We start from the raw sequence: 19,999 nt of genomic DNA, 5'->3' as shown, positions 1-19,999 counted from the left end.
TAAGAGATGCCAGTAAAGCCCCATCCCAGTTTAGTGTTTCTCACCTTGGCTGAACATTAGAATCACAGAAAGTTTTTTTTTTTTTTTTAAAGATTTTATTTATTTATTTGACAGAGAGATCACAAGCAGACAGAGAGGCAGGCAGAGAGAGAGAGAGGGAAGCAGGCTCGCTGTCGAGCAGAGAGCCCAATGCGGGACTCGATCCCAGGACCCTGAGATCATGACCTGAGCCGAAGGCAGTGGCTTAACCCACTGAGCCACCCAGGCGCCCCAGAATCACAGAAAGTTTTAAAATTTTGGGACTTCCAGTATCATCCCAAGCCAAACAAATCAGAATCTTTGATTGAGTTCCAGGCATTGCTATTTTTAAGGTTCCGAAGTGGTTTTGAAGATGTGCTACATTGTAACTATATGAAACTGACCTACAACTCTGTTGAGCAAAGTAAAATAAAGTATTAAGTGTTGAATGTATTTATTTTGAAAGAGTTATGCATTTCTAAGAGTTTGAAGGACTTTTTTTTTTTAAAGATTTATTTATTTATTTATTTATTTATTTATTTGACAGACAGAGATCACAAGTAGGCAGAGAGGCAGGCAGAGAGAGAGGAGGAAGCAGGCTCCCTGCAGAGCAGAGAGCCCGATGCGGGGCTCTATCTCAGGACCCTGGGACCATGACCTGAGCTGAAGGCAGAGGCTTTAACCCACTGAGCCACCCAGGCGCCCCAGTTTGAGGGACTTTAATGGTGCTCATTTTAGATACTATTTTAAGCAGGACAAAGAGTCCCCTTTGCAAAATCTTTTATAGATAGTCCTTTGATTTTGCTTGAACATTTCTAATGGTGGGCGTATGTGATGGAAGCTCCTTTCATTTGTTCACAACTTTATTGCAGCTTCCTTGCTGATCTTCAGATTTCCGAAGCATGGTTTTGTCTCAAGGCCGTTTATACTTATTATTCTCTCTTTAAGGACCCCTCCTCCAGATAATCCACATGGCACACTCTTTCTTCAGATGTCTGCTAAGTTCCCCTCTTCTTCCTCAGGACTCCAACCACCTTACCTTCCTTCTTCATTTTTCTCCACAGAACTTATTCTCTGACATGTATGTGTTACCTGCTACGTAGAACAATATAAGCCCTTAGAGGGCAGAGACTGTCAGTATATCTGATTGTTATAATTGCAGTGCATAGAACAATGCTTGGCTTCAGATAGCTGCTCAGTAAATATTTCTGAATGTATGAATTTTTTAAAGTTCTTTTATATTGAGTTAAAATTAGTTTCTTATGTGTAGCAATCTTGATCTGTCTTTGTCCAAATATTTATGTTGGATTCTTATTTCAGATTCTGCTTCTTTCTACTAGTTCTTTAAATAGTAGAAGCTAATTTTTTTTTTAAGATTTTTTTGTATTTATTTGTCAGAGAGAGAGAGAGTGTGCACAAGCAGGGGAAGCAGCAGGCAGAGGGAGAAGCAGGCGCCCCGCCGAGCAAGGATAGAAGCTAAATATTGACATTCCTAATTACTGTTATTGTTCCTCAATGACATTTAAGTTTGATGGTGTAGGTCTTGAAATGCTACCTCTAGAATGGTATGGAGTATTACACATATGATTTGATAAATGCAAGATATAATAAGCTGTTAATCTCTATTATGAACATTATTTTAAGAATGATGCCTGAAATAAATTAACCTAGGTCTGTCGACCTCACACTTTTTTGGAAAGAAGTTTGGGATAAAAATAAGTACATTAAGAAAGTAACCCTGTTAGATTACTTTATAATCAACTGAAACAACTTTGCTTTTGCTTTAGTTGTAGATTTTAGGAAATATTTAAGTGTGGTCTTTATATTTTCACTGTTGTATTTTTCTGTTTCATTATTTTGGCCTGTTCATATCATATATATGTATTTTAAATTGTGATAAAAAAGATACAATGTAAAATTTACCATCTCACCCATTTCTAAGAGTACAGTTCAGTATTTTAAATACATCCACATTAATGTACAACCAATTTCCAGAAATTTTTTCATCTTATAAAACCGAAACTCTGTACCCATTAAACAACTCATTTCATCATCTCTTGGCGACCACCATTCTACTTTCTGTTTTGATGAATTTGACTACTTTAAATACCTCATATACATGGAATCGTGACTGGCTTATTTCACTTTTTATTAAGATTTTATTTATTTATTTGACAGAGAGAGATCACAAGTAGGCAGAGAGGCAGGCAGAGAGTTGGTGGGGGAAGCAGGCTTCCCGTCGAGCAAAGAGCCCGATGCAGGGCTCCATCCCAGGGCCCTGAGATCATGACCTGAGCCAAAGGCAGAGGCTGAGCCACCCAGGTGCCTCTTATTTCACATTTTTTAAGACTAATATTTCACTACATCTGTTTACATCTTTTTGGATCATAGTTTTGTCATTTGATATGTTAATGATCCCCACTTAATTTTGAAATGATATATAGACATAAACAGTATTTTGTGTTTTTTGTTTTTTGTTTTTTTTTTTTTAAATTACAGGTTTTTGAGCATGTTTCCTAAGCAGTGGGCTATGATTTCCTTGTACTGGCAGTAAACAAGTAATAATGATACTATCTCAGAAGTGCAGGTCATTTCTCATATTTCTTTCATATACAGATAGGGGGCAGTGTGGTAGAATGTGCTTCACATCTTAGCTCTGGTTCTGGTACTTATTAGCTTATAACCATAGAGCTTTGAACTTGTTTCATTGGTTTTCTCAACTATAAAATGACAATAATGTTAACTACTGTGATGATCATTTTCCGTGACCATTGTTTTGATGAGTAAGTCAGATCTGTACACAAAGCACCTTGCCCAGTTATTGGTGTTTTTTTGTTTGTTTCTGTTTTCGAGCGTGTTAGACTGCTGCTTTATCCATGCTTGTGATTTAGCTATCCATCTCATTTTTCTCACCAGCATCCTTTTATATTGCATTAGCAAACTTTGAGTGAGGTTGGCAGGGAGGGACTGCTTAACGTTCTCTTAAATCTTGTTTCCATAAGAACTTTTAATTAAAGAGGCATGAATATCTTCCTTTAGAACTTTTACATTTTCATTTCTGAATTGTCTTTGTTTAGATTTAAAATCTCGTAACAAAAAAATTTATCAACATGTAAATAGTATAATTCCTATAGTCAACAAAGAAAATAATTTTTGTGACTATAAACATTTAAGTGACTATAAACATTTATTTAAGTCATTCAAATATATCTGTGTGAGTAAGGTTCTTTAGAAATTTCTGGGACATGAAGTTTCAAAATAAATGCCATTATCCAGCTTGGAGCAAATTTAGTTATGAAGACTTTTTTAGAATTCTAAAGTTCAGTAAACCTGTTTCAAAATCAGTGCATTCAAAAGGTCCAAATATAAATTTTATGCAACTTCTTATTTTTTCTTCACTAGATTACAGCGAGGCAAGAAACAGCAGATTGAGAATGGCAGTGGCGCAGAAGACAACGGTGACAGTTCTCACTGTAGTAATGCTTCCACGCACAGTAATCAGGAAGCAGGACCGAGTAACAAACGGACCAAAACGTCTGACGATTCCGGGCTTGAGCTTGATAATAACAATGCAACAGTGGCAATTGATCCAGTAATGGATGGTGCTAGTGAAATTGAATTAGTATTCAGGCCTCATCCCACACTAATGGAAAAAGATGATAGTGCACAGACAAGGTAAGTGTGTAGGTTAGCTTCAGATTATTTGAATTCATAATACTTAATTTGGAGTTAAAAGGCAATTTTGTGTATGAAATAAGGGCAGTATTTGTCATGCCATTGATTGCCAGGGTTCCTTTGGATGTTCTGGCTGCCTAGATTACAATTTTCCTTCTTCTTTGTGTGCTTCCTACCCACATTTGTGTCTCTAAAAGGAGTGACCCTGGGGCACCTGGGTGGCTCAGTCTGTTAAGGCTCTGCCTTCAGCTCAGGTCATGATGCCAGAGTCCTGGGATTGAGCTCTGTGTTGGTCTCCCTGCCTAGTGGGGAGCCTGATTCTCCCTCTTCCTCTGCCCTTCCCCCCACTCATACTTTTTCTCTCTCTCTCTCATATAAATAAATAAAATCTTAAAAATAAATGAATAAACAAAAGGAATGAGCCTCCTAGGTAGAGGGGGAAGAAGAGTCCTTTAACTTGTTGAATGAGAGATTGAATTATAAACATGCTTTAAGAAAAAGTCTTAAGATTAGTGCTTCTTGGCTCTGTTTTAAAAACCAGAAAATTGATCAGTTCTTAGTATAAAATTTGCTCAGAATTTTATTATTCCTCTTGCTGCTGTAGATGGTAGAATTCTGCTTCTTGGGGTTGAGGGGTATTTTTTCCCCCTGCTGCAGTAGTCCTTCTATTTGTTTGATTTTTTGTCATGTCATATTCACAGATGGTAAGGTAGAGCTTTCATGCCCTCGTAGACAGATGGTGAGTGTGTACTTTCCCCTCTTCCGCACCTTGCGATAAAAAATGTTTAGGTAATAGAGGAGTAAATTTTTGATACTCTTTTATCAGTAATTGAGACATTTACATTTTATTCAGCTTGTTAGAAATGTATTCTATAATTTGAGTATGTTTTTATCATTAGTGTAGAAATTAAATTATTAATGATTTATTTTTCCAGATACATAAAAACTTCAGGTAATGCCACTGTTGATCACCTATCCAAGTATCTGGCTGTGAGGTTAGCTTTGGAGGAACTTCGAAGCAAAGGAGAATCAAACCAGATGAACCTTGATACAGCCAGTGAGAAACAGTATACCATTTACATAGCAACAGCCAGTGGGCAGTTCACTGTGAGTATTTAAAAGATCAGGCTGTTGAAACTGGGAGCACATTCACCATCTGGGATTGGCAGGTGTTTTGGTGGGGCCTAATAAAAATGTTCAGGACCCTGAGACCCTGACAGAATGAGAAATTGCAATGGGGTAATTATTTTGGTATCTTTTGGTTGTCCTTTTATGAATAGTATGAGTGACAAGTTTTATCCTAAGAGTAAAAAAAAAATGGACTTTGATGTTTGTTTCATCTCACTGCTGTGCTTTGAATAGTTTTTTAATTGTTTCTTTTTTCTGTTTTAGGTATTAAATGGCTCTTTTTCTCTGGAATTGGTCAGTGAGAAATACTGGAAAGTGAACAAACCCATGGAACTTTATTATGCACCCACAAAGGAGCACAAATGAGCTTTTACTAAAACCAAGTCTGAGAATGAACTTTTTTTATAGCCTATTTCTTTAATATTAAAGATGTAACGTCTTTACTTTTATGGACAGAATCTTGGATATGTTGTTCAGTTTTCTTTCTGAGCCAGACTCGTTTACACTATTAGAATCTTTTCCCCTTAATTTAAAATTTCCTTTTGGAAGGGACTGCAATTATTCAGGACTTTTTCTTTCCTTTTAAAAATATATCTAAGTTGTATGTTTCCATGAAGTATGGTTCCATTTGGAGCACCCTTTTGACCCAGGAATTTTTCACAGTTCCATATTCTTAAGTGAAGATTCAGTTGGCTATCCTTTTCCTTCCCCTCAAAAGTTTTTTAGGCCTACAGAATGTTAAATAATATGTATTTTGACTTTTTTTCCTGGAGTCTTGTATATTTATAGTTTTCTATATAAGCTGTAGTATCTTCATGAAGACCAAGGCTCAAATTTACTGTGCTTAAAAAACAATTCTCATAGGATTATTATTTTCATGGTATTTTCTTCCATAATATCTCATTTCTTAAAAAAGGTTCTTTATGAACTTAGTGTCCATTGTCATGCAATGTTATTTTTTTCCATTTTTTCCCTCTAATTTTGGAATTTCTGATCCTGGGAAAGAGAAACAAAATGTCAAGTTCTGTGAGAACTTGGTTCATTTACAGATTTCACTGAAGAAAGAAAAATTAAATTGGTCTTATGTAGTCTTCAAGTGTATATTTAAAGAGGTCTTTTGTATTAGCTTCACTGTCACTTCAGTTCCTTTATTATGTGTGTTTGATGTTTTTTCCTATTAAAATACCAGAGATGTGGAGATATTTTGCACTTTAGCCTTGATGAAAAGTACAAGATATGTTCAAAGCTTCCCTAATTCTTTTTTTCTTGGTAGCCACATAAGTTTCAAGAATAACATGGCACAAAGAACTAACTAACATCTGGAAAAGAAAGTTTACTTCTGTTTGAAAAGTGTGTTCAGCATTTTCGGTGGCCCTATCACTTTATAAATTTGGTGCTCTGCTAATCACACTCTAGAGAAGCAAGTTAATGGAGCTTGAGCCCTGCCCTAGTGAACGATTATTTTGTAGAAGAACGGCAGCAAGTAGGGTAAAGTCATTTTTTTGTTCTTAATTTAGTTTTATATTTAGGGACAGTGTTGGGCTTTTAGAGCCAGAAGGCTTTATGAAGACAGATTAGAAGTAAGATTGACTTGTGTGTTGCTTTTCATCACTGTCCTGATTCCAGGTATGTTTCCAGGTTTATAATTATCACAGTATTTACAAAGACTTGATTGCATTGAGAAATTAACCTCAAAGGATCCCCCCCCCCCCCCCCCCGGGTTGAGTAGTTCTCCAGTTCCATTGTAACTAAATAACCTGTCTAAACATTGTAAATATTTATCTGTCATTTTTGACAGATTGGGGCCAGCTTGATGTTTTAAATCTTCAGTTCAATATGAAAACTTAAAGGCTCATTAAATTTTTTACTGTCTTATTGAAAATATTTCAAATCCGTTTTTATAGTTTTATTGTGCCATGAAATTTGAAGACCACCAAAAATCAAGGGAAATTTTGTATTCAATTCCTTTTCTGGTGTAATGTTAAGTTGTATAGATTATTAATGCATGTCCACTGCATATAACCCTGGTTTTGTGATATAACTGCTTAGATTTTATTCGTGATGTTAGATTAGTGGTTGCATTAAATAACTAAATTCCCATTGTGATTAATTGAAATTTTGTCTTGAAGCAGAAAATTATTTGTGAATATAAGCTTTGTGCTTAGAGAATGTATGTGTTTCTTTTCTGTTGGTATGGGAGGATGTAAACTCTGCGTCATTAGTGACTTCATTAGATGTGTAATTCTTTGCAAAATATAATAGGTATTTGGTAGAGCACTGAGGGTAGTTCGTGTGTGTGTGTGTGTGTGTGTGTGTGTGTGTGGTGGGTGGGTACTGTTTACTATCGCCACCAACCAAGGTTTTGTAACTATTTATCTAAGTAACTTGTATACCCACTCTTTCCATTGAAGAACAAAAGGCTCACCAAATGAGGTAAGTCCTTTAAGATACATTATCATTTTAAAATTTGTTGTAGTAAAACATACATAACCAAATTTACCATTTGAACCATTTTTATGTGTATAAATCAGTTGCATTAAGTACATTCACAGCGTTGTGTACATCACTGCTATCTAGTTTCACAACTTTAAATTCATCATCCCAAACTCTGGATTCATTAAACAGTAACTCCCCATTCCTTTCCCCATCCTCATCCCTCAAGCCCTTGGTAACCTTTATTGTTTCTCTCTTTCAAGTTGAGTATCTTAGGCACCTTTTATAAGTGGAATCATATAATATTTGTCCTTTGTGTCTGTCTTATTTCATGTAGCATGTTTTTAAGGTTCATCCATGTTGTATATTTATGTCATATTTTATTTATCCATTTATCTTTGGATGGACACAGATGGATGGACACTTTTTGCTGTTGGAATAATGCTACTGTGTACATTTTTGTACAAGTATCTGTTTGAGTCCCTGTTTTAAATTCTTTGAGTATATACCTAGAAGCACAGTTGCTGGAATATGCGGTAATTCTATGTTTAATTTCTTGAGGAACCCCAAACCATTTTCCCCAGGGCCTGCACCGTTTTATATTCTCATCAGCAGTGTACTAGAATTCCAGTTTCTCCACATTCTCACCAACACTTGTTGTTTGTTTGTTTTTTAATAGTTACCCTAATGAGGGTAAAGTGTTATTTCATTGTGGTTTTATTTACACTTCCCTAAAATACTAATCTTTCCACATACTTATTGACTACTTGTATATCTTCTGTAGAAAAATGTCTGTTCAGATCTTGCTCATTTTTAATAGGGTGGTGATTTGTTGAATTGTAGGAGTGTTTTAATCTATTATCAGATATACGATGTAGAAATACTTTGTCCCATTCTGTGGGTTGCTTATTTACTCTCTTGATAGTGTCCTTTGGTGCACAAAATTTCTAATTTTGATGAAGTCTAGTTTGCCTGTTTTTGTTGTTTTCATTGTTGCCTATGCTTTTTGTGTCCTATCTATCCAAGAAAGCATTGTCAAATCCTGTGTTAGGAACGTCTTATATATATGTTTTCTTCTAAGAGTTTTATTTATAGATTTAGCTATTATATGTAGGTATTTGATCCATTTTGAGTTTTGTGCATGGTAAAAGGAAAGGATTCAGCTTTGTTGTTTGCTTTTGGATATCCAGTTTTTCCAGCACCGTTTATTGAAAAGACTGCTGTTTTTCCATTACATTGTCTTGGCAGTCTTACTTGAGATTAATTGACTATATATATGAGGGTTTATTTCTGGGCTCTGTATTCCACCTGGTCTATATATATGATTGTCCTTTTGTCAGTACCACACTGTTTGATTACTGTGGCTTTGTCGTAAGTTTTACATTATAATTTAAAATTCTTTGAACCCTGTGAAGATCATGTTTCCCTTGTACATTTTAGGAAATTGAGGGTCAGAATTCTGATTTAGATAACTAAACATGAAATAATTGAAATGCTAGATGAGAAAAGGTGTCTTTTTTTTTTTTTTTTTTTTTTGGAGAAAAGCTGTCTTTTAAAAATCCCCTCACATTACTGCTTAGAAATACTTGCTTTTATAAAAATAAAATAGAAACATAGTTATAAGAAAGGAATATTTGCATGCAGTTGTCACTATAAAAATTACTTCCTTGAGAATGCTTCTAAATTAATGGAGTAAGGACCTCTGAAAATCTGTTCTTCCATAAAAGTGATAAGAACATGTGAAAGTTGTCAAAATCAAGTTTTTCAGAACTCTGAAACTGTACTAAAGGCTTTCAGTAATCTGAATATTTATCGGTAATAAAAACTAAGTTCCATAGCATTAGAGATTGCTCTACGCTTTCCCCCCCACTTCTGGGTAGCCTTGAAAAGGAATAGCCTTGCAACTATGGTAGCAGTGAAAATCTGCAGCCTTGGAACCCCTGGAAAGGGCTTAACGCTCCCTAAAAAGCCCATCCCAGAGAACCATCACTATTTGACTTGTCTGGTCCTTCACTGAATAGCTCTAGTCCCAGAACTTGTCTTTATTTGATCTAACTCTCCCTGTGTGTATAGAGCCCTGTCTACAGCCTGTTTGTTAAAAACAGCTTCAGTTGTTTAGCGTAGCAGTGTTTTGAGGCAGTGATGCCAGTTGGGACTAAAAAGAAGGTGGCCAAAAAAATAAAAGGAAAAGCTGAGGAATGACATGTCCGTGTAGGACTTTGAAAAGCTTCATATATTCCTGTGAATACCGAAGGCCGCATGCATGTGCAAGGCTGTATGCATTCCCAAGGGGGAGAAAAGGAAGTCACTAATTGTACCTGTGGCACAACGTGAGCCTCTGCAAGCAGGAAGTGAATACTAAGGTCAAATTGGGAAAAAACAAAACAAAACTACATGTTGTGATGTTGGAGGCCTATCCCAACACATTTTCAGAGCACTTCAACAAGGCTGAGGGAGTTATGCCATTGTTTCAAGGCATTTGAGCATTAGCATTAGCTGACCTCTAAATTAATGAAGTAGAATATAGTGATCACACACAGCAAAGAATGCAATGTCTTATTAGAATTAATCCAGGAAGGTCACTCAACCTGTATTATTTTTATTTTGAATGTCTAGTTTTCAACAGAAATTTACAATATATGTGAAGAAGTAGGAAAGACTGAAGATACCCAGATGTTGGACTTATTACTAAACAAAGATTTTAAGTTAGTGTCTAAAAACATGTCCAAAGAACTAAAAGAAACCATATCTTAAAGAGTAGATATGAGAACAAATGAGAATAACACTAAAGAGGTAGAAATTAGGGTAAAACCACCATATAGAAATTCTGGATTGAAATAATAAAGTGAAATATATTCATAGAAAGAAAATCCTGGGTGTCTGACTGGCTTTATCAGTAAAGCATGTGACTCTTGATATCGGGTTTGTGAGTTCAAGCCCCACATTGTGCATAGAGCTTACTTAAAAGAATTAAAAATAGAGGGGCTAACAGATGTGAACTGGTAGAAATATTCAACAAATGAGAACACAGTCCAATTGAGAGTTTCCTATCAGAAAAAGAAGGGGAGAATGCTGCAGAGACCTCTGGGACACCTATCAAGTGCATAATGAGAGTCCCAGAAGGAGAGGAAGAAGAGGGGCTCAAAGAGTATTTTAAGAAATAATTGTTAAAAAATTCAAAAATTTGATGAAAAACATCAATCTGCACATCAAAGAAACTCAACAAATGCTAAATAAATAAATAAGACTCTTGTAAGCAGCAAGAGGAATGTAATTCATCACATAGCTTCCTTATGAGAAGTCACAGAGGCCAGAAGGTAGTGAATGACATTTAGAGTCATGAAAGAAAAAGTCAATTAAGGGGGTGCCTGGGTGATTTAGTTGGTTAAGCCACTGCATTCGGCTCAGTTCATGATCCCAGAGTCCTGGGATTGAGCCCAACATCAGGATCCCTGCTCAGCAGGGTGTTTGCTTCTTCCTTTCTCTCTGGCCCTCCCCAGGTGTCCCAGAGATGAATTATATTTTATAACGATAAAAGAGTTCATTGGGAAAACGTAATAATTATAAACATGTATTCAAACAACAGGACCTTAAGATACATTGACGATGCAAAAACTGGCATAATTGAAGGGAAAAATCGACAATAATAGTTGAAGATGTTAATACCTGTTGTCATGGGGGACAGTTCACCTGGGCAGAACATCAGCAGGGAAAGAGAAGACTTGAACAACACATAGTAAAATGAAGTAGACCTAACATCCCTGTAGCATACTTCACACGACAATAGCAGAACATGTGGAACGATCTCCAGTGTGGACAGGTTTGCATCAAACAAGTCTTGGTAAACGTAAAAAAATACACATGCAGATACACAAACATAGCAGCATACAGACTCTAGCTATAATGGAGTGAATTTAGAAATCAATAGCAGAAGGAAATTTGGTTAACTCACAAATAAGTGGAAATTAAACAGTACTCCTAAAAAAATACCAGAAAAAGTCAAAAAGTAAACTAGAAATACTTCAAAGTGAGTGAAATGAAGATGTGGCATTCTCAAACTTACAGAACAAAGCTAAAGCAGTGCTTAGAGGGAAATTTATAGCTGTGGATATGTATATGAACAGAAGATCTCAACATAACCTTCTACCTTAAGACTGTGAAGAGCTGAAGTTGCTTCCAGCTTAAACATTTAATGATGCATTTTTTAAAGAAGATTTTATTTATTCATTTGACAGAGATCACAAATGGCAAAGAGGCAGGCAGAGAGAGAGAGGAGGAAGCAGGCTCGCCACTGAGCAGAGACCCGGATGCAGGGCTCGATCCCAGGACCCTGGGATCACGTCCCAAGCTGAAGGCAGAGGCTTTAACCCACTGAGCCACCCAGGCGCCTCTTAGTGATGCATTCTTACACTTATAAATAGAATGTCTTTATATCACAGGTGATTTGTTTATTTGGTGTAAAACTTATGACCTTTTTGAATATGACTTCATTTCCTTCCTATTAAAGAAATTCTGCCCTAGTTGCTGTACTTTTGGAAATTTAAAGCTAGAAATCAAAATTTCCTTTTCTAATTATGATTAGGAGTTGACTTTAGAAGTAAATTAGTTGTATATCTAAACTGGTTATTTTAGCAGATTGTAATTGGAGAGTTCTGTTCAAGTTACACTAAATTTTAAACCTCTCAAAATCTTAAGTGATTTTTCTTTCATTATATATATAACATTTGCTACCAATTTCTACTTTAGATGGCTGTATTCGTTTGCTAGAGCTGCCATAACGAGTACCACATTACAACAAAAATTTATTTTCTTACAGTCCTGGAGGCTGGAAATCCAAGATCAAAAGCGGTGGCGTTTCTTTGGAGGCCTCTCTCCTTGGCTTATTGATGGCATTTTCTCCCCTTGTCTTCACATGTTGTTGCCCCGTGCATGTGTATGTCATGAGACACCATCATATCCGATCAGGGCCCAACCTCAGTGACCTCATTTAATCCAAATTACCTCTTTAATCCTATTTCCAAATACAGCCACCTTCTGATGTACTCAGGGTAGGACTTAAACATGTTTTGGGGAGATAAGAAATACCTACACAATTTAGACAATTCCTAAGTTAAAGATGAAAGCATACTGTATTATGCTAAATTAATCTCTTAGCAAAAAATAAGATGGTGACCAGTAATAAAAATACAGTGAAGGAGGTACTGTTCAACTGGCAAAAGATATTTGCTAAAAATGTACTTCTCTTTAGTCTGTTCAGTTTACATTAAAATGTAAACTGCCCAGTTTAAACCAAACCCCACTAAGATGATGCCAGAGGAATAATTTTTTTTTAAATGAATAAATTTGACAGGTCAAAGGCAAGGATTGTTGAGATAGATAATAGGTGTTAGTTATTAGCACATTGGGAAGTTAGGTGTTCTCACACGGATGATGAACAGTTGATGGTTACTGATGTACAGGATGAAAGAAGATCAAAAACGTAACAAAAGGCTTAACAATTGGAGACTTTGCCTTACTGGAAAGACTAGGGTGAAAGTGGGCATGAAAATGAGGTAGGTTAATGGTGTGTCTAGGGAGTATTTGGACCCACAGAAATTTTCCTTTACTACCAGACCACGATCCACTGATCCAGCCAAAGAGCAGTAAGTTCTCTACAGAAAATAAACCAGAGCTGTGTGAGATTTGGGATACCAGACATAGTGGAGACGGCCCCATAATTATGGTGAGATGACTGCTCCCTTCTTTTTTAATGCTTTTTTTTTTTTTTTAAGATTTTATTTATTTATTTGACAGAGAGAGATCACAAGTAGACAGAGAGGCAGGCAGAGAGAGAGAGGAGGAAGCAGGCTCCCTGCGGAGCAGAGAGCCTGATGTGGGGCTCGATCCCAGGACCCTGAGATCATGACCTGAGCCGAAGGCAGCAGCTTAACCCACTGAGCCACCCAGGCGCCCCTGACTGCTCCCTTCTAACAGAAAGTCCCCAGAATGCTGCCATTGTAGTTTGCAGTGATTTTGCTATTAGTCAAAAATAACTATGCTGGTAGAAAATGGAAATAAAGCTGGAAGTGCTTTCTGCATCTGCATAGATAATAAAGGAGAATAAAATATAGTGGTTCAAAGGGATAGAAAAGATACAGTGGGTCAGTGGTTACTATAATTTTGTAATCTGTACCAGAATTTTCTATGGGACTGCCTTTGGTGAAGTTACACTTAAACTTTTATGTATGTATTTCCTTTCCTAAAGACAAATCACCAAGTGGCTGGAAGCTATGGCACTGAGGTCAGCCTGACGGTACTGGATCCTGGCTCTTCCACTTGTCAGTTTTAGAATACCATTGGGTAAATGGATCTTGCTTAGCCTTGCTATAAATTACAAGATATAATCTATGTAAAAATAACACTGGCATTCTAAGTCTCATATAAGTATATAAGGTATTGCAATTAATATGCCACTTCTTAGGAAATATTTTTACTTGGCAAATCTTATTCTCTGGCCTACATGATCTAAAACTCTCATTCCATTTCAATTGCATGAAGTCGGTTGAAGAAGTTTGCAGTTTGGGGATTTCAAATACCCAGTTTATTCACATTTTAAAGTTAACAGTTTTATCTCCTCTTCAGAGCTAGTAAAGGATCTTTGGGCTAGAAGAGGGCTTGGTCCTTTCTGGGTGGGAAAAGGAGGGTGGCCGCAAAGAAAGGGATCGTACTGCTGTAGATGACAAGGCGTTATGGACGAATGTAGACATTTTTTTTTTTTTAAGATGTTCAGTCTTTGTAACCTCTCATGGGTTTTGTGAATTCCCTGAGGGAAAGTCAGTCTAGTCTCTGTGGAGACTAAAACTGTGAGATGTTCACTTTTCCAACCTTCACTGTAGCTTTAAGGCTGAGCTACTGGTTAAGAAACTGCTCCTGTAAATTCACTGGATTTGCTGTGTTGCTTTCTTTCAAGCCAGAGTAGAGACACTGGTCAGGAAACAGAAGCATTCTCTTTTTTTTTTTTTTTTTTAAAGATTTTATTTATCAGAAGGGAGAGTATGCGCACAAACGGGGAGCAGCAGAGGGAGAGGGAGAAGCAGACTCCCCACTGAGCAGGGAGCCAGACGTGGGGCTCTATCCCAGGACCCTGGGACCATGACCTGAGCCGAAGGCAGATGCTTAACCAACTGAGCCACCCAGGTGCCCCAAACAGCAGTACTTTGAGAACTGGAATGAGAATTTCGGGGAAGGTTTGGATGAATGAGTATCCTAAATTCCTGACTTCACGGAGCCTCACTTAAAACGGAAGAAACCCTTTGGATGTCTGCTGCTTTGGCAGGTGACCCCTAACCTCACTTCGTTACGGAGTTTCCTCGAAAAAAGCAGTTCATTTGCTGTCTCTTTACAGTCTTTTGCCTGCAGGATATAGTCAGATTCCTGCATGTCCTTGGAACAAGTACAAAGTGTGATCTGAAAAAATGCTGTTTTGATCAAATATACTAATATGTGGAATATGCCTGTGTAAATAAGTTATGTTGGATCTTGTAGGAACCTAATTTTAATTGGGTTAAATTATCTGTATGAATACACTTGTACCAGAAATTTTGGCTCAGTTTTTCAGCTTGAACAGCAGGATGTTACTGTTCACTTGGTTGAAAGAAAAACTCAGCATTGGCTCATCTAAATTGGAGGTAAGATGCTAGAAATTCTCTAATGTAGAGAAAGGAAATCAAAGATTTACAGGAATACTGGGGAGGATGTATTATAGGTATCTCTTCACCTATTGTCTCACTATATGTCTTAGGAGAGCCTGGTCAACTCTTTACACAGGCACTGGAAATGTGAACAGAGCTTCCTTGAAAAGTTTTATAGTATGTTGATTGGCCAGGGATGCCTGTGGAAGAGGCTTCTGTTGAAATGGACCTCCTTATTCACTGGGCATTGCCCAGGCAGCACTCTGTCAGAAACTTAGTTCCCTTGCCTGCTAGGCCAGGAAGGTGGACATAATTTTAGTTACTATAATAGGCAGTAAAAGACTGACCAGATGATCAGTATAGTGTGACAGTGATTTTTTTTGGCCTTGGCTAATTGATCATGTGAGCCAAAGGGCCAGAGTGGTCCTATTTAATTTATATAACTGAAAACTACAGGTCTGATCCGAGCCCATTACTATGTTTTAAAAATTACTTAAAAAATATTTAAATTCAATTATATTCTTAGTTTCAGAGGCAGAGTTCAGTGATTCATCAGTCTTTTATAACAGCCAGTGCTCATTACATCACGTGCCCTTAATGTCATTGCCCAGTTACCCCATCGCCCACACCCACTTCTCCCTCCAGCAACCCTGTTTCCTATGATTTAGTCTCTTAATGATTTGTCTCCCTTTCCTTTGTCTTATTTTTTCTCTTCCTCTATGATCCTGTTGTTTTTTAAATTACACATATGAGTGAGATATATGATCATCATCTTTCTCTGATTGACTTATTTTGCTTAGCATAATACCCTCTAGTTCCATCCATGTCATTGCAAATAGCAGGATTTCATTTTTTGATGGCTGAGTAGTATTCTCTTGTGTGTGTGTATGTATGTATGTGTGTGTATACACACATTATGGTTTGTGTACACACACACACACACCCCTTTATCCATTCATCTGTTGGACATCTGGAGCCACTATCTTAGTCATGATCCCTTAGCAATTCCCAGGCCTGATTTAATTCATATTCCCAGAGCACTCTGGCAAAGGACCCTGCCATAACACCACAAGGATGTAATATATATCTTCTTCTTAGCTTTCTCCAAAGTAACTTGTGACCATTTACCAGAGCAGTTATGCACGGAGGAAAGAAATTCCTAGGACTTTGGGATTACTAAACTGGTCTCCAGTTCTGCTTTCTGGAAACCAAAATATGATACGTTTATTCAGAGTGGAATCTGACTGAACTCAAGTGATAAATGGAGTTTTAACACAATTCCACCACCCTGGCTCCAAACCCATTTCTTTCCTTCTTCCTGCTATATCCTGAGTGTACGGTTAGTAGTAATGTAAGTGACTAGCAGAGTCAACCTACTGATCTCCTGATGGTAGAGTACAAACTGCTTTCTTGTGTTAATCAAATTTTAATGGAGGGATGTAATTCATGTTCACTTTACAATGCGGTCAACATTTGTGTGTCCCAAACTGCTAGTTGTTATGGAAAGGAACAAGGTGCTAATGTAGCATTATTTGGAATTTTAAAATGATTTCCTCCTTAGGTTGATGCATTACCTTAACAGACTTCTTAACTACTTCACACGGCAATTTCTTTGGAAAATTTCCCTGTGTATGTGAAATTAATACAGACATATTTTAAATAACAGTAATTAATATACTCTGATATCACATTAGGCCCCTGGCCTAAAACCCAACTTTATCAGCGATCAAGGTGTTATGCTGATAAGCATTCAGCAAGCCGAGACTGATACTCGGTTTAATAATATGTAGTAAATCAGATGGTCGAAGTGCTGTTTTGCATTCTGGATTTATAGTAATTTTTAACTATATAAACAAAGATAGTAACTTATTTTTGCGCTCATTTGTGAGTAGCAGTTTGAACCGGCAAGAACTTCAGTTTTTTATGGTCATTACAGAAACTAACTTGCACTTCACCTTTACCTTTATTTTAGTAAAACATGATTCTGTTATGGGAGAAAAAAAATATCCAGCTGTAACTATGCTGTAATGAGATTTTTTTTTCTTTAAACTTCTGCTAATATACTATGTTAACCTCACTCCCTGGATTTTTGTATATGTTTTATGGGTGGGTTTTTTTTTTTTTTTTTCTTTTAAAGATTTCATTTATCTCAGAATGAGCAAGCATAAGCGGGGAGGGAGGTGTGTGTGTTAGAGGGAGAAGCAGGCTCCTGGCTGAGCCCAATGTGTGGCTCGATCCCAGGACCCTGGGATCATGACCTGAGCTGAAGGCTTAACTGATGAGGCACCCAGGCATCCCTGCTTTTCTTATATAGTATATTCAGACCTTTCAGTTCTAACTCACTCCTCCATCCCCCAAGCCAGTAATACTTGTAAACAGTTACTTTCCTCTCAGAAGTACTTCAGGGTAAATACGATTAAGTCCTTGAGACAAAAATCTAAACTTTATACCAAATCCTTTTATATCAAAACTCTTACATTCACATGAAGCAAGAACAGTATTTATTAATGGAGTTTCCACTAATTTTCATAGTCATGTTAGCCTGGGCTACTTATACAAAAAAAGGAAGCACATACACACACCCAAAAACAAATCTGTCCCCCACCCCCATTAAAATCCTCACTTCATAAGTTGATAAGGTGACAAGTTTTACTTCTGAGAGGTAGCACAACCAAGCAAATGAATATTGTACGTGCGCTAACTGAGGCACTTGAGATCACCCCATTTAATTTACAGCAAAAACTCTCCTCTTCAGAATTTCAGTGCTTATGAAGAATTACTATATTAGAACAATGGTCTCTATTTACTTGACAAAATCTTACTCTGACTTGATCCTCTAGACCTTAACTTTTAAGAAAAATGTATTTCTATCTCAGGCAAGTATTTAGATTCTCAAAGGCTGCTGATAAAAGATCAGTGTGGAAAGAAGTATGATTTCTTAAAATTGGGAACATATTTTAGCTTTGTAATTGTGACATCGCATTAGTGATATGAAAAAACATTGTTCTGTTCAGGGTCATTTCATATGTAAAAGGCTTTTCTGGCTTCATTTTGTGAGCTACAAACAGAAAAAGATATGAATCAGCTTAAGTAGACGTGTGATTCAGAACAGTAAAGGATGGCTTCCATAACAGACATAAAACTGCTAACACTTTGCAAGTGAAAGTTTTCTGAGTTACGAACTGGTAGGGTGATCTCAGTCATAAACTTGGCTTCATATGAAATGTTTTCATTAAAATTTTAAGTTTTCTTTACAGTAAGAAAAACCTGGAAAGCATAGCTCCCAAACTAGCTAAGTTAGAAACTGCTAATTTTCTGAATGAAAACAGCACTGTTTTTTATTTTTACACCACTGAGTTGAAAGAATAGAAAAAGAACTACAGTTGGTATAGAGAACTCTTAGGCCATCTGTACAGACATCTGAATAACTCATCTCCACATTTACCATCTTCTGCAACTGCTTGCTTCTGCTTTGTCATTCACGGACATTTCAACCCTGTCAGCTACTGTGTCTTCGGCCGCTGACTGGACATGGCCCTCCGACTGTCCTCCAGTATAGGTCGGGGTGCTGTACTTTAAGAGGATCGATTTAAACTGCATCAGAGGTGCATCTGTACGAACGCCCATGGGGTCAAAATGAGTTCGGCTTACACGAAAGCCTGCTTGAGAAAGATAGCACAAAAACTTTTTTAACCTGCAGCAAGGAAAGGAAAAAAAGAGAGAGTTTGTATCTTATTTAAATCACAATGTTACTAAAATATCAAATACACATTTTGCCATTCACTGGCTATCTTACTTTGGCATATTCATTCCTTTAATGCTGTGTCTGTGGATGTTGTAATAAAAGGGAGGATGTTCAGAACTGACATCAGTCTTTGGCCTTTTAGCTGAAGTTGTGATTGTTTCATTACCTTTTCTCTTTCCTGAAACATACATACATACACAAAATCAGATATGATATCTTTATAATGGCTATTTTTGGCCTGATATTTTCTATCATGAAAGGTTCAAATGTTAATCAGTCTTAGAATAATTTTAGAGCTATAGAATAACCACAAAGATGAGTCTAATTCCCTTAATCTGCATATAAAAAAGGGCTCAGAGACTAAATATTATTAGAACTTATGTTTTACCTTTCTCTAAAAAAGATTTAAGACACCTCTGCTGAAGGTGAGTTGGCTTGGCTGAATTTATACAATAAACAGAAGTACAACAATGCTCTTAAATCTAATGCTTTTTGCAATGTACCATAATACCTTTAACCTCCGACAGAGAAATTAAGTAGAAGAAATCATTTTTAGAAAATTAGTTGAAGGGGCACCTGGGTGGCTCAGTGGGTTAAAGCCTCTGCCTTCGGCTCAGGTCATGATCCCAAGGTCCTGGGATTGAGCCCTACATCGGGCTCTCTGCTCAGCAGGGAGCCTGCTTCTCCCTCTCTCTCTGCCTGCCTCTCTGCCTACTTGTGATCTCTGTCTGTCAAATAAATAAATAAAATCTTAAAAAAAAAAAAAGTTGAAGACGCCAACTGAACATGACTGGGGGAAGAGCAGATGGTAGTTATTAAACTTGTTATTATTAAACTCTCTCTCTATATATATATGTATTTTTAAGATTTATTCGGGAGAGAGAGAGAGCAGGGTGAGGGGCTGAGAGAGCATCTCAACCAGACTTCACGCTGAGCATGGATGGAGCCTGACATGGGGCTTCATCTCATGACCCTGAAATCATAACCTGAACTGACACCAAGAGTCAACGCTCGACCGACTGCACCACCCAGAAGCCCCTAAGTTGTCTTTTTAAAAAGCAAAACAAAACCTTAGACTTTACAGCATTGACATTATAAATCTTAAAATCCTTTTGAAAGGAATCTGCAATGCCTAATACAACCATATTTTGAATGTACATGCACATATCTCAAATTGTAAGAAAGGCCATATAGTATATTCTTATGGCTAAGGAACAAGGTCTTCTAGTTAATTAATGGAATTATTATAAACCATATGTTGAGGGGTGCTTGGGCTCAGTCAGTTAAGTGTCTGCTTTTGGCTCAGGTCGTCATCTTTAGGTCCTGGGAT

At 37.0% G+C, this 19,999-nt stretch overlaps 2 protein-coding genes across 7 annotated transcripts in view; one reads left to right on the top strand and one right to left on the bottom strand.

The window, feature by feature from the left end:
• RNF2 (ring finger protein 2) overlaps positions 1 to 7,085 on the top strand; it is a 46,349-nt gene extending 39,264 nt beyond the window's left edge. For all 5 annotated transcript variants that reach the window (XM_045983659.1, XM_045983660.1, XM_045983658.1 and 2 more), the window contains 3 exons: positions 3,421 to 3,693; positions 4,629 to 4,800; positions 5,086 to 7,085. In XM_045983659.1, the coding sequence (XP_045839615.1) occupies positions 3,421 to 3,693; positions 4,629 to 4,800; positions 5,086 to 5,187 (547 nt within the window). In that variant the 3' untranslated portion in view covers positions 5,188 to 7,085. The remainder of the gene's footprint in view (positions 1 to 3,420; positions 3,694 to 4,628; positions 4,801 to 5,085) is intronic.
• Positions 7,086 to 17,402: 10,317 nt separating this feature from the next.
• TRMT1L (tRNA methyltransferase 1 like) overlaps positions 17,403 to 19,999 on the bottom strand; it is a 51,132-nt gene continuing 48,535 nt past the window's right edge. For both annotated transcript variants that reach the window (XM_045982795.1, XM_045982794.1), the window contains 2 exons: positions 18,721 to 18,847; positions 17,403 to 18,618 (listed from right to left, as the gene is read on the bottom strand). In XM_045982795.1, the coding sequence (XP_045838751.1) occupies positions 18,366 to 18,618; positions 18,721 to 18,847 (380 nt within the window). In that variant the 3' untranslated portion in view covers positions 17,403 to 18,365. The remainder of the gene's footprint in view (positions 18,619 to 18,720; positions 18,848 to 19,999) is intronic.

Source organism: Meles meles, chromosome 17, assembly GCF_922984935.1.
Source record: "Meles meles chromosome 17, mMelMel3.1 paternal haplotype, whole genome shotgun sequence".
NCBI classification, from domain to species: Eukaryota; Metazoa; Chordata; class Mammalia; order Carnivora; family Mustelidae; genus Meles; species Meles meles.
The sequence above is the reverse complement of the archived record's forward strand: the minus strand, read 5'-3'. Positions and strand labels throughout refer to the sequence as shown.